We start from the raw sequence: 14,125 nt of genomic DNA on the forward strand, positions 1-14,125 counted from the left end.
TAGCTTAAGCGTATGTTCCGAGAGAGTCTAATGAAGTGACACTTTGCCTTGTTTCAGCCCATACTGTAAGGAACTGATCCTAGTCTCTCTTGTACCGTATTTTTTGCATCCTTGTGCCTTTTATTGGTGATTTCAGTTTAAAATGGCCCTCAAGCATAGTGCTAAAGTACTATTCAGTGTTCCCAAGCACAAGAAGGCTGTGTTATGCCTTACAGATACGTTCAGATATAGATGTTGGCAGGGAGTTATGTTAAAGAATCAACAGTATGTATCAAATAAGGTGTCTTTAAGTAGAAACACATGAAAGAGGAATCAACTGATTAAGTGATAAAAATACTATGGCCAGTGGCTATAAGAACCTATCCCAGTATTTCCCCTAGGTATAATGGTTCAGTATTGCTAATTCAGCATTTGTGGTGACTTTATAGAATACAACTCAAAAACAATGAGAATCAGTTACATAAATTATACAGTTTAAAATAATTTGAACAGTTCAAAAATGGATCATCCAAGACCTTAGAAATACCTTTTAGACTGCACAGAAAACTGCAACTACTATTCCTTAAATACGCTTAGGAGGCTTTAGGCTGGGAGCTCTCACCTGGTAGTATGACAACAGTGGAGTACAGGGAAGCTAAGGCTCCCTGCACTGGTTCTCACCCTGGCTGCCAATGGAATTACCCCTGGGGACTTTAAACTTACCTATGTGTAAGAATCACATGAAGAGTTTGTTAAAATGAATTAGGGGTTGTCCCCAGAGACTTTAATTCAGTAAGTCTGGATGTTAGAATTTGCATTTTTAGAAGACACTGAAGCTGTCTGTCTAGGAACCACACTTTAAGCAGCACCTCTCTGTATCACTTCTATCACAGCACAGAAACCTAAGTGAACAGGCTGAACAAAACCCAGCAATGGAACTCCCTTCAGCCAAAACAGAACTGTTCTTATCTCTTGGTTCCACTTTTCCCATGTGGTTTTAGTTTCTCCCGTTCCATCTTCCATGTGGCTTGGGCTATGACTCTGGGCAGCCTCAGTCCTAACTGAAGGATCCTATACATTCTTTTCTCATGTGTGTACCTCGGTGCTGGCTTTGCTTGGCTCTCCCGTTCATTCTCTAACTCATCCCCTGAGACAGATGATAAATAGCATGAGGGGCGTGCCCACCTATGTGAAGGATGTAAACCCAAGTGTGCACAGTGCCTGAAAGGAAGGTGAGAGCCCTATCAATTCTGTTGTTTTTAGCAATTATTGCTACAGAGAACTTTTTTCTTCACCATCTCCATTCTTTTCAAGTTTTATTCCAAAAAAAAAAAGTGTGTGAAATTAAGATGTTCATAAAGAGTAATCATCATCATTATAACAGAGTATTCAACTAGACAGAAATGACAAGGACCCCATTTAGTATGTAATGTCCTATGTCCTCACCTGCACAAGTTTTTAAAAAAGCTACTCAGTGTGGAAGAGTAGGACAACTTTTACACTGAAATGGTGCCCCAAATGAGTTATAAAATCCCTGGTTCTATTTGTCCTTTTCTTTCTGTTCTTTTTCCTTCTTCTCACGCTCAGCTTTAGCTTCTTCTTCCTCATGTTTTTTGATCAACTGCTCCACTTCCTTTTGTTTGAGAACTCTGATCACCGTCTTTCCATTCTCTCTTGTAAGTGTGGCAATTTCCACTAAACGTGAACACAAACATTTGTATCAGAGGCAGGTATACTCAGCAAATAACTTCACATATGTAAGCATCAGTTCACTACTCTACCATGTTTTATGCTTACTATGATGCCTGGATACTTTTATAGGAACGAAATACCTTTGGTTTTATAATGTTTTGATCACCATTGGTACTTGAATGTCTTCTCTATTTTAACCCATCCCAACTTTCTTAGCAACCATTGTGTTGTTCCCTTAGTAAAGTTCAGTCTCCCAGTGGCTGAGGAGGCTGAGGCAGGAGGATCGACAGTCCAAAGCCAGCTTCAACATTTAGCAAGCCCCAAAGCAACTTAGCAAGATCCCGTCTCAAGATAAAATATTAAAAAAGGAATGGAGATGTTTCAGTGGTTAAGCATACCTGGGTTCAATCCCTGATACCAAAACAAAACAAAACAAAACAACCAGTCACCTATTCTAGCTGGCCTGCTATTAGCTTGCTGACTAGAAGGAACCACAATCTCCTTGATAGAATCCCTGAAGGCTAAGCTGGAATCTTCAACTAGTGATAACACTTTTTATAGATTTTTCAAACCCTGTTTCAAAATAAGGTATAAAAAGCAGCCTCTATGGATCTGGGCAAGGGAAAGAGACTTTTAGGGGAAGAAGTATTTGTATAGGGGAAATTGACTAGGGCCTCTCTGAAATTAGATGACAACAGAGGACAGTCTGTAAATAATGGCATTTTCTAAGAAACACCAGGAGCTAAGTACACTATACTAAATCACTGTTAATTAACCACAATTTTGGGAAAATTTTTCATGTAGTCATACAACTTAAGTTGAATGCAGTATCTGAAATTATTAACATAAGAGTTTAAAAGACTCAGAAGAACAGGACAGGATACTATGACTGATACAAATATGTATCTATCTCTGGTAAAGTATATCATATCCCTGTAGAAATACATAATCACTTACATGTACTTTATCACACACACGGAAGCACAGATAACACTGCCAAGAGGTCTTGATATGATTACTGTTAACTAAAGTAGCACGGAGCAGGGTCTCTGAATTAGGAGTACTGGGAACATTTTAGCTTAGGTCATTAAGCCCAGCATGTAGCGTAGCATTATGGCTCCACAAGTTATCAGTACTCATCCTGATCATAGTGAAGTCACTTAACCCTAGTCCTGACACCCCAGTGTCTTCATTTAGGAAACAGATATAAAGCTACCTAACTTAAGGGTGCTTTGATGTACTAAGACAACATGTAAAAGGCCTAATACCCACAGCTACTCAATCAGTTCTCCTCACTCAAGCAGACAAATGAGAGGAGAGGACATGAATTACCTTTTTCAGCAGACAGTTTACTAACATCCATGGTCTTATTTAGCACTTTGATAGCTAAAGCAAGTGCTGACTTCAAGGTCATTTCTCCTTCTTTGTAGTCTTGTTTCAACATTGACACAGCTGCCTATTTAAAAGAAGAATATAGAGAATTTTTAAGTTTTTACATTTTTTTAGGAATATGGATTGGTTTAGAAGAATGCCTGAGTATTTTGAGATGGGGGTCTCAAACACTTTTTGAGATGTTACCCAGGCTGATCTTGAACTCCTTGCTAAAGTGATCCCATGTGCTCAGCCTTCCAAGTGCTGGGATGACAGATGTGTACCACCACACCTGGCTTAACGCCTGCCTTTCTTTATTTATTTACTTATTTTTTTTTATTGAAATATTTTTTATTTTTACAGACACATTTTGATTCATTTTACACAAATGGGGTACAGTTTTTCATTCCTATTGTTGTACACAATGTATATTCACGCCATACATGTAATCATACATATACAGGGTAATACTGTCTGTTTCATTTTACTGTTTTTCCATTCCCACCCCCTCCCACCCCTTTTTCCTCTACACTATCCAAAGTTCCTTCATTCTTCTCCTCCCACCGCCAGCCCCCATTGTTCTATATTGTCATGCGCTTATCAGAGAAAACATTTGGCCTTTGGTTTTTTGGGCTTGACCTATTTCACTTAGCATGATATTTTCCAACTTCATCCATTTACCAGCAAATGCCATAATTTTACTATTCTTTATTAATGCCTGCCTTTTTTTTTTTTTTAATTTTAATGCCTGCCTTTTTAATGGCACTACAACCAGTATAAACAATTTTGACTGCTGGCAGGGTAGACACGAGATGGGGTAACAAGAGCGGATACTGATGCTCTATGGAGTTGTTTTTTTAGTGTTGGGGATCAGATTCAGGGCCACAAATATGGTAGGCAAGTGCTCTACTTCTGAGTTTATATCCCTTGCTCCCCAAGGGAGTTTTTAACCGGGGTCCTCAGTTAACAAAGGAGTCCATCCTAGAACTTAGAAGGTCTGTGAAGGAAGTAAGGTATGAAAAAAATTATATCTTTATTTTCACAAAATTTAATTAAAAACTAGTATTTAATTATAAGTGAAGGCAACAAACTCCAGTATATTAGCAGTATCTGCAACTTTGTCACCAACAGAAATAACAGATATTTTCATTAAGGTTGTTTTAGCTATTTATTTTTTTAATATTTTTTGTTGTAGATGGACATGATAACTTAATTTATTTTTATGTGGTGCTGAGGATCAAACCCAGTGCCTCAAACATGCTAGGCAAGTGCTCTATGACTAAGCTACAACCCCAGCCCTGTAGCTATCTTAAAATATTGTTTACACTCATCTTTACTTCAAAAATTATGGTAGTTATTAGATCTTTTTCTAGCTTTTACACACCACAAAAATACTCACAGCGCTATTATTTCCAATGCAGGTGGCTTTCCATCCCCCATAATTTCCACTAGGATCACTTTGATAGAGTTGGAAGCCATAGTGCTTATCCCAGCCAATGTAGAGCAATGAAACACCAAAAGGACGTTTTCCTTTAACAAAGAAAAAAAAATATATATATCAACAATCTATAGTTACTTGAGCTTAGAGAATGTGGCTGAATGCTTCTCTGTGAAGTTAAGCATTCATTAACTGCTCCATGTTCTGGCTATCATAGATAAGCTCAATCACAAATTCCACTTTTGTTTCTAGGATTTGGATGCAGCCAGGAGAGGAAATAAGGACACAGACTAGTGCTGAATTTCATTATGTAAAAAGAATTTGTTTCCAGACTGGAAAAATGTTACTTTGGCCTTTCAATAATTATTAATAAAATACATGATATCTACATGGTAGAAGGTTTGTTCATGATGCAGGAATTACATATTGATGATTTTCAATCTCCTTCTACTGCCTTGAAAAGGTTACTACTTAAAAAATAGTTTAAGTTTTCAGAATAAAATTTCTAAAAAATTCAGTACCTCCAAACTGTGTATAAGCTTGTTTGATATCACACAGTGCAGTAACCAACTGCTCACAAGGAATTGGCTCCTGATACTGTAATAAATACCTAGGATAAAAAGAATGGCATATTAATAGTTTTTTCTAAAACACATAAAAATACCCTCTGGAAAAAAATCTATGCCATGGAGACAACATAATAGTCACTTATAATTTGAAGAAGAGGAGCAGTAGAAATACGTTAATATCCAATTGTTCTTATATCAATGACATTTTATACAAATTTGATTTTAAAAACTATAATTATCGGGCTGGGATTGTAGCTCAGTGGTAGAGCATTTGCCTAGCATGTGTGAAGCACTGGGTTTGATCCTCAGCACCACGTAAAAATAAATAAAGGTATTGTGAAAAAACTATAATTTTCAATTAAATAGATTTTTAAAGACTAATCTTTGCAAAAGTGAGCTCTCCTTAGAAATATTAAACTAACTTCTATATCATCAGTAATGCTATTATGTCCATACCTTTGAGCAATGAGTCTCAGTTCATTAGTCAGAACATTAGCATCAGAAGTTATGCCTGCCACACTGCAAGCCATGTCCCTTGAAGAAAAAAAAGATATTGATCTGTATGCAGGGATATTAAGGAGCACCAAGTTCTATTAGAAATTTTCCATGTTTGCTTCATAGTTGCTATGCCCTTCAGAAAAAAAAAATTGAAGTTTTATCTTTGTAGGAAATGTTTACTTGACATCATTCAACATGAAAGATAAATGTGTAATTCTCTTACCTCCCAAGGCCTGGCTTGATGGATGAAAGAGCAAAAGGGCAGAGGAGTTCACAAACTGAAGTCTAAAGCTAAGCTCCTCCTGGAGGTATATTTCCTTTACTTTGTTCCCTGAGGGCTGCCCCACTCTTCTACAGCCCTGTCACCCACTGTCATTATCTCACCAAGCCTGCAAGCTGCTGAGTGGGCCTAAAAAAGTGGCTCTACGGAGGGATGACACTACCTCAGATAAGTGCAGTAAAAGGCCTGACCACTCTTGCTGCTCTGCCACTGCAATTTGTTTTTAAAATGGACGTGTTTCTTTTCCTCTCACCCTGCTCCTCCCTAATCTCAGGGGAAAGGGAAAACAGGATTACCTTTTTCCCCATCCTAGGCAGAGTTATCTGTCCCGAGTACACACCCACCAGAGGAACCAAGTAACCCAGACTTTGGGGATGGTACCAGAAGATCTCAGAAATGACTCTCCCAAATTAACAAGTAAATTACAACTCCAGACAGAGAACATGTGGAATGTAGCTTTTGAGTCACCTCTTTAAAAGGCCCCTGTTCCTGCTGATGGGCAGAATCACAGCCTTTGGGACAGGAGGCCCTGTGTTTCTCCTTTACTAGCAAAGCAATAAACCTTCTTTTTCTTTTTTCTTAAAAAAAAAAAAAAAAAAAAAAAGAGCCTGACTGGCACTTATGTACTAGGCCCACTGTTCCAGAGAATCTCTAACAGCCAGTTCTCCACTAGATGCAAAGTTCTGCACAACCAAATTGAACAGAAACCTTACAGGGTATACAAAGAGAGTAGCTAAATCAGGCACATGCCTATAATCTCAGCAATTCAGAAGGCTGAGGCAGGAGGATCACAAGCTCAAGGCCAGCCTCAGCAACTTATCAAAACCCTGTCACCAAAAAAAAAAAAAAATTTAAAAATGATGGGAAGGTGCTGGGAGTGTAGCTCAGTGGCAAAGCATCCTTGGGCTTAATCCCTAGTACTGCAGAAACAAACAAAAACAACAAAGGATGTGGTTTAAATGGTCTCAGGAGGTGTGTCCTTTGATAAAGATTTTCTATAATTTAATAAAATCCTTGAGTAGTTATTCCAAATAATACTTTGAGGGTCTGGTATATGCCAGATACTGTGCTAGTTCGTTTCATTTATTTTGTTTTATTAGACTTCTACAACCATTCTAAAAGGCTATGAGGCTCTAAGAAATTAAATAATTGATGCAAGGGCACACAGCTCATATGGGGTTGGAGCCTGGATTTGCTCCCAAATTTGTGTGACTATTAAGTCTGTACTTTTATCACTGTACAATGCTACTTACCCACTAAATGTTTAGTCCTGTACTTAAAAGAAATAACACATGGTATTGGACCTCACGGGAGTTTCAAGCACAATGAAGTAAAAGCATACATTTTTACAAGTAAAAATAAACTGTTCAATTCTACTATGTCACATGAAGAACCTTCCAAAATAAGCAGATCCCATTTATGTAAGAAAGTGATGGTTAAAACTCTCCTCTAAGATCTCACTTACTCATTGAGTTTATAAATTTTTTCAGAAAAAAAGACTTCATCAAGAAGCTTGTGGATGTTGCGTCTCTCTGCTGCAAGCAAAACACCATCATTTGCTAAAATTCCCAAACAGGTGCCTGCATGTCCAATAGCTTCCATGGCATATTCAACTTGGTATAAGCGACCTACAAAACACAAGCAGAGAGACTGTCAAGACTCTCCTCTGTGCTCTTGTACCATTGTCCCAAGAGCAATCAGCAATGACACCAGCAGGCTACAAGCAATGGTCCTACTTTCACTCTTCCATTATGCATATGTAATCAAGCTAGTGACCACAATTCATTCAAAGTACAAAAAGAATGAACTTAGCAACTCCAAAAATGTATGTAGCTAGGCACAGTGTTGCAAACCTGTAATCCCAGTTTGGGAGGCTAAGGCAGGAAGATTGTGAGTTCAAAGTCAGCCTCAGCAATATAGCAAGGCCTAAGCAACTCAATGAGAACCTGTCTCTAAATAAAATACAAAAAAGGGCTGGGGATGTGGCTGACTGGTTGAGTGTCCCTGAGTTCATTCCCCAGTAACCACCCCCCCAAAAAAGTTTGTAGATTTTTTTCCTTAAAAGTTTAACACTTTTACTTGAGGCAGATTAAGCAATTTCTGTTTACCTTCTGGAGAAAATATAGTGGTCCTGGAGTCATATCTTCGAGACTGCAAAGGAAAAACATAAGTGATTCCTATCTGTTGCAAGTAAACCAATTCCTCCAAGCCCACAAGTCATCTTACAAAATGTATCCTGGTGCACACAGTTCAGTGTGTGGGAGAAATCTGTTATAAGAAAAAAAAAGACACTATCTCATCTCTTCTTCCTTCCATTTCAATTTTTTTTAAGTCTATAAACTGAGTACAAGCTTCATCAAGCAATAGTTTACTGGCATGTATTATTAACTCACCATGGTTTCTGAACTTTATATAATCCCTGTAAAAGAAAATAGGATCATCATTAAAATAAAATCCACAATTTAAGATGCATTTTCTTGTTTTCAAAATCTGTCTTACTCCCTTCATTCAGCTAACATTTACTGTGTACTTGCTAAGAGCCAGGCACTATGCCAAATGCTGGAACACCAACATATATACTACCAATCCCTGTCCTGAAGAGCTTATAGTCTGGCAGTCAGGTGAGAGGGACAGACATAGGTCATAAGATAGAAAAGGCAGTGACAAGCCTGGTCAGTGGTGCACCTCTGTAAATCTAGTAGTTCAGGAGGCTGAGGCAGGAGGATCACAAGTTCAAAACCAGTCTTAGCAACTTAGCTAGGCCCTATCTCAGGATAAAAAAAAAAATAAAAAGGGCCTGGGGATGTGATTCAGTGGTGAGGCACACCTGGCTTCAATCCCTGGTTAAAAAAAAAGCACTGAAGCGGGTGGGAAGAATGGAGGGGAAAAAATATTTTTTTTGAGAAACTGATTCAGAAAGAATAAATTAGAGATTGGAGAGGCAGAAACAAGTTGAAAACCCTCAGGTCTAAAAAGAACAGGGAAATGAAGCAGGGACAGGCATCCCTGGCAGAAGAGAAAGAATGAGCAATGGATACCAAGGGATAGTTCAATGGGCAAGAGGTAAATTGCTCAAGTTTGATACCGGGGTTCTGAACTTGGGGGTGTTTAAGGTAATCTTGGGCATCATTTCCATCCCAACCAAAGTCAACAGTGGGGACTCCACATGATTGAGTAGAAAAACCAATCTCAGAGTCCAAAGCCCATATTCCCCCAATTTTGAAAGATTAGGAATTAAGACTGTAAAAGTAGGGGCTGGGGAGATAGCTCAGTCGGTAGAGTGCTTGCCTCGTAAGCACAAGGCCCTGGGTTCAATCCCAAGCACCCCCCCCCAAAAAAAAAAAGAAAAAAACTGTAAAAGTAAGCAGGTATCTCAAGGGCTCACGTAAAAACTGAATTTTATCTCTTAGCTAAGTAGGCTCCACCGAATGATTCAGAGTCGCAGAGCCACAGGAACTGAAAGGCAGTTTAGAAAGACCTGAGGCTGGTGAGAGGCTGAAGGCAGAGTAACCAGTCACGAGTCGGTTCCAGTATGCAGGTGCATGGGAAGGGTGGTCCAGAACAGAGCAGACAGGAGATCGCAAAGAGAGAAGACCTGCCGGGGGACGGCGGGTGTAGGGGGTCTGATCTGCATGTCAATACAACTATCAAGATCTCGGTGCCAGACGCCGGGCGTAGCACAAGTCTGATTTCACTGGCATCTCCAGCAGCGCTTTCACGTACAGTACTCACGAGGAAAAAGCCAACCAGACCACTACAACCCGCACTATGCCCTACACGGTCCCGCGACCCAGGCCCAGGTGGGGAAACCCGACGGCGGCCGGAGGGGGCCAGTCCCGGACCAGTCCGTCACTGAGGCCGAGGAGGCGGGTGCAGAGTCATCGTGCCCACGGTTCCTCAGCAGCGGCTGCCGGCCGGGACCCGCGATCTCGACCCTCACAACCCTCACCCAAGGGAAAGCGACCAGGCCTCCGCGGCCCCCCGGGACCAAGGCTCACCGGAGGGAAGACACTGAAGAGAGGAGTTCTACAGAGACTGAAACACTCTCCTGGAGAATTATCGCCCAGCACGGTATCCGCTGCGAATATGGCCCCCGCGCTTGCGCAGAGCAGCCAGAGGGGGGCGGGGCGACAAGGACCGCGGAAGTCCTCCTGGGGGCGGGGCGAGAGCCGGTTACCCACGAGGAACTGGGGAGTTGGTACGGAGGCTGAGGCTGAGAGCTTCATCGGTGTAGGAGTGATTTGTACGGCATGGAAGGAGAGGTGGAAGAGGCTGGCCTAAGGAGCAAGTGGGGTTTTAGTGGATTTCCTCTTAGCTTTGCTTTCATTTTCACTTTCTCCTCTTCACCACTGTTGGTGGACCTAGGATAAGCGGTAATGTGAACTCACCGTTAGGACAAAAAACCAGGCAGGAAGCAAATCTCGCTAATCATCTCAGCTGTTTATTCAGGATGAAAGTTTCACACCGGAAAAGGGATGTAGTGGGTCAGGTGGACCCACTTTCCTGGTGGAAAATGAGCCACTGTACAAAGAAAGGGACTAGGTTTATATAAGTTATTTTGAGGGGAAGCTAGTGAGCATCAGTTTTCTTGGGCCTTCAGGAATTTGAACCTTTTGGGTCGGGGTCTGTGGATTTATTTTGAAGGAACCCCTCCTAGGGACTATTACTTTAGGGGTGATAAAACACCTCCTCCCTGTCTGCAGCCAGCACCTGGAAAACATTTGTCTTGGGAGATGAAGGCTGTCAGTGCGCATGGCCTTCTTTTTCACTGCTCCCTTTTCCCAAGCCACTTTATCTTGGGGATTTTTTCATTTTCCATATCTATTACTCACTTCCCACCATTCTAGCCCTGTTCCCCACAGTTGCTCTACCACATCCGACTTTACCCTTGGTTCTCTCTTATGTCTCCTTTTTCAAATCTGGCTTCCACTTTTATTGTTAATATATGCACTTTTTGACATATAACGCAAATTGTGTTAGGATTCACACCTTTGGGACAACTTTCACTTTGGTCTTCTCTGCCTCAGAAAGTATTTCCCCTGACCAACCTAGTTACAGTAGCACCCTACCAACGCCAATTGCACATGGCATTTTAGCTTCTTTGCTGAACTTGTCATGTTTGCTTGCTTATATTGTTGCTGAAAACCTGGTACTTGTCCCGGATGCCAGTCCAATAATAAGGACACAGTTTTGAGAAAAAGGGAAAAGATTTATTGCTTTGCTAGGAAAGGAGAAACACAGGGGACTCCTGTCCCAAAGGCTGTGATTCTGCCCATCAGCAGGAACAGGGGCCTTTTAAAGAGGTGACTCAAAAGCTACATTCCACATGTTCTCTGTCTGGAGTTGTAATTTACTTGTTAATTTGGGAGAGTCATTTCTGAGACTTCTGGTATCATCCCCAAAGTCTAGGTTACTTGGTTCCTCTGGTGGGTGTGTACTCGGGGACAGATAACTCTGCCTAGGATGGGGAAGAAAGGTAATCCTGTTTTCCCTTTCCCCTGAGATTAGGGAGGAACAGAGTGAGAGGAAGAGAAAGAAACATGTCCATTTAAAAAACAAATTGCAATGGCAGAGCAGCAAGGTTTATATTCAAAGCATAAAGTGGACCACTGTTAAAAGATGTTATCTTTCCTTTCCACTCTTTTTCTTATCCAGTTTCATCCCCTATGTAAACCATTATACATGTTTACGCTTTTGAGGGATAGTAGGTTGACTATGTTGTTATTTCAGTCCATTGGGCAGGGACTTTGTCCTTTATAGGTAGGCCGTGAAAATTATCATATCTGGGCCTTGAAAAGGAGGTAGCTTAGAAATGAGTGACATTTTGAGGTCTCTTCTGTCATCTCTATTTTTCAAATGGTGGTGGTGGGGTATGCAGTAAGCCAAGGCAAAATGGCATAGGGCACACACAGACAGGTGTTCAGGTGTCATAATTTATGGCACCTATGACAGCCCTTGCATGCCACCTTAGTTCAGTCTGAAGAATTCAGCAAACACTGAGTTTTAAGTGAAAGGGTGGATTTGTTAGGTCAGAAGGAGGGGTCAGTTGAAATCAAAGTGCAAAATAATGAGTTCGACAAGTCTGGGTGACAGAGTAGTTCAGTATGACCTGAATGGAGGAGATAATATAGGAAGTAAAGGAAGAAAGTTTTTTGAGGCCAAAATATAGAGTCCCTTTAATGTCAGATTTAAAAAAAAATCTCCTGTTTCCCCTTGGTGGAAACAGGAGAAGATGAATGTTTCAGGATGATGAGGGCTTAAGATTTCCCATCCCACACATTCCTTTTACAATGCCATTGATAGTTCCCATTGAGAGGGTTCATGTCACCTGGCTCTGAATGAGCCTGTGACTATAATGGAAGTGACACTGACATCTGAGAGTAGTAAAAAGTAACGTAATTGTTTTTTTCTTTGGCGGGGGGGGGGGGGGGTGGGTGATGTCCTTATTGGAACCTAGGCTCTATACCCTGAGGAGGAAGCAAAGATCACTTGGAGAAGCATTTGGCCAACTGCCCAGATGAGGTGTCAGTATTCCCAGCCACATAGGTAATCATTCCTCCAGATGATTCTAGTCTCTAGTGATTGAGTTTCTCACAGGTATTAGATCTCTCCCAGCCTAAGCCCTAGACATCAGGGAGCAGAGCCTAGCTGTCCCAGGGTTCTTCTGAATTCATGCCCCACAGAAACCATGAGATAATAAAATTATCATTAAAGTCATTAAGTTTTTAGTTAAATTATCACACAGCAATATATGTAACCAGAATTCTTATCTGGCATTAACATAAAGGATGTAAGTTGGGAGACTAATGGTAAGAAAACCAGAAAGTAAATCTTTGCAGTCATCCTTTCTAGGATAAAACTCTGAACAGAAAAAGACATGCCAGAGCAAAGGTGTTCCAGACATATGACACTGATTTCTAAATCGCAAACTAGATTTTTCTCTTGGTTGAAAAGGTGGCCTAGGACTTGTAGAAATGTGTACATTCTTGCAGTTCATTCAGTAGATATTTATTGGGGGTCTGCTAGGGGAATGGCATGGTGCTAGGTTCTGAAAATGACAAAGTAAATTTTACTCAATTTATGCCATTGTATTAAGGTTCTCTAGCGAAACAGAACCAACAGGACAGATAGATAGGTAAGAGGGAATTTATTTTGGAAATTTATATGGGAACTTATTACGTGAAGACAGAGGCCAAGAAATCCCATCATACGCCATATGCAAACTGGAGAACCAGGAAAGCCAGTGGTGTAATTCAATCTGAGTCTGATGGCCTGAGAACCAGGGGAGTTGATAACTTTCAGTTTGAGACCAAAGGCCTGAAAACCTGGGGGGCCAGCAGTCTAAGTCCTGGAGTCTAAAGGCCAAGAACTTGGAGTTTAGATGTCCAAGAACAAGTTTGGATGTCCCAGCTCCAGAAGAGAAACTGAATTCATCATGCCTCTGCCTTTTTGTTCTATATGTGCCCTCAATGGATTAGATGATGCTTACCCACATTGGTGAGGAGAGATCTTCCTTATTCAGTCCACCGATTCAACTGCCAATCTCTTTCAGTAATACCCTCACAGACATACCCCAAACTAATGCTTTATCAGCTGCCTGGGTATCCCTTAACCCAAATTGATACCTAAAATTAACCATCACAGCCAAAAAAGAATGGATAAACTACATGGAATTGATTGATTAGAGATGAGCTAGAACAAACATCAAATAGTAAATTATCAACATGATGGAGCATTATTTAAATATTTAAATAGTAGTCAGCAATATTTGCATTAGGAATTCAGTGAAGAGAACATTTGCAAGAGCAATCAAGAGGAAAATCTGAAGGATTCCATTATGTAACAGGATGAACACAGGTCTAGAAGCAAAATCCAAGTTTGAGTCTATTTTTCTGGTCCTCAATTTCTTCAATGGTCAAGTTAGATAAAACCCACAATCCCTTAAATTTGAGAAGCATATGATCTCATTCATTCCTCTTAATACATGTGGGGGAGGCAATGGTGGTGTTGGTGGTGGGGAGACCAGAGAGGAGGGAAAAGGTAGAGGAAGCCATATTGAACCCTGTAGTGATTAGGAACTTGGGCTGGGCCTGATCTAAGTCCTAGGTCTCTTTGAATAAATTAATTCAATTTTTTAAGCCCCTATTTCCTTATCTGGAAACAGGAATTCATTATAACAGTATTTCCCTCACAGATTATTTATGAAGATTAAATGAGAAAGTGCATGTAAAATACTTAGTGCTCATTAAATGTTGGCTTATATAGTGTTAAAAACTTAATAAGGCAGGGCTGAGTGCA

The 14,125-nt window shown here is 40.6% G+C and overlaps 1 protein-coding gene across 1 annotated transcript; it reads right to left on the reverse strand.

Moving 5' to 3' along the window:
• Positions 1-1,278: 1,278 nt before the first annotated feature.
• PSMA4 (proteasome 20S subunit alpha 4) lies at positions 1,279-9,949 on the reverse strand. Its single transcript, XM_079128928.1, has 9 exons — positions 9,826-9,949; positions 8,221-8,246; positions 7,936-7,978; positions 7,293-7,455; positions 5,506-5,583; positions 5,002-5,090; positions 4,442-4,572; positions 3,004-3,127; positions 1,279-1,674 (listed from the first exon to the last, which is right to left on the reverse strand). Exons 2-9 carry the CDS (start codon positions 8,221-8,223, stop codon positions 1,520-1,522), a joined length of 786 nt encoding a protein of 261 aa, XP_078985054.1. The 5' UTR covers positions 8,224-8,246; positions 9,826-9,949; the 3' UTR covers positions 1,279-1,519.
• Between the last annotated feature and the right edge of the window lie 4,176 nt (positions 9,950-14,125).

Source organism: Sciurus vulgaris, assembly GCF_902686455.1.
Source record: "Sciurus vulgaris genome assembly, chromosome: 2".
NCBI lineage: Eukaryota > Metazoa > Chordata > Mammalia > Rodentia > Sciuridae > Sciurus > Sciurus vulgaris.

Bases quoted from the DNA above. Each gene is read 5' to 3' on its own strand.
- PSMA4 (XM_079128928.1), bottom strand. The intron at 4,573-5,001 runs GTACTGAATTTT...TCTTTGTTAAAG, and splicing joins AGCTTATACACAGTTTGGAG to GAAAACGTCCTTTTGGTGTT. The intron at 1,675-3,003 runs GTAATTCATGTC...GTTCACGTTTAG, and splicing joins TAAACTGTCTGCTGAAAAAG to TGGAAATTGCCACACTTACA.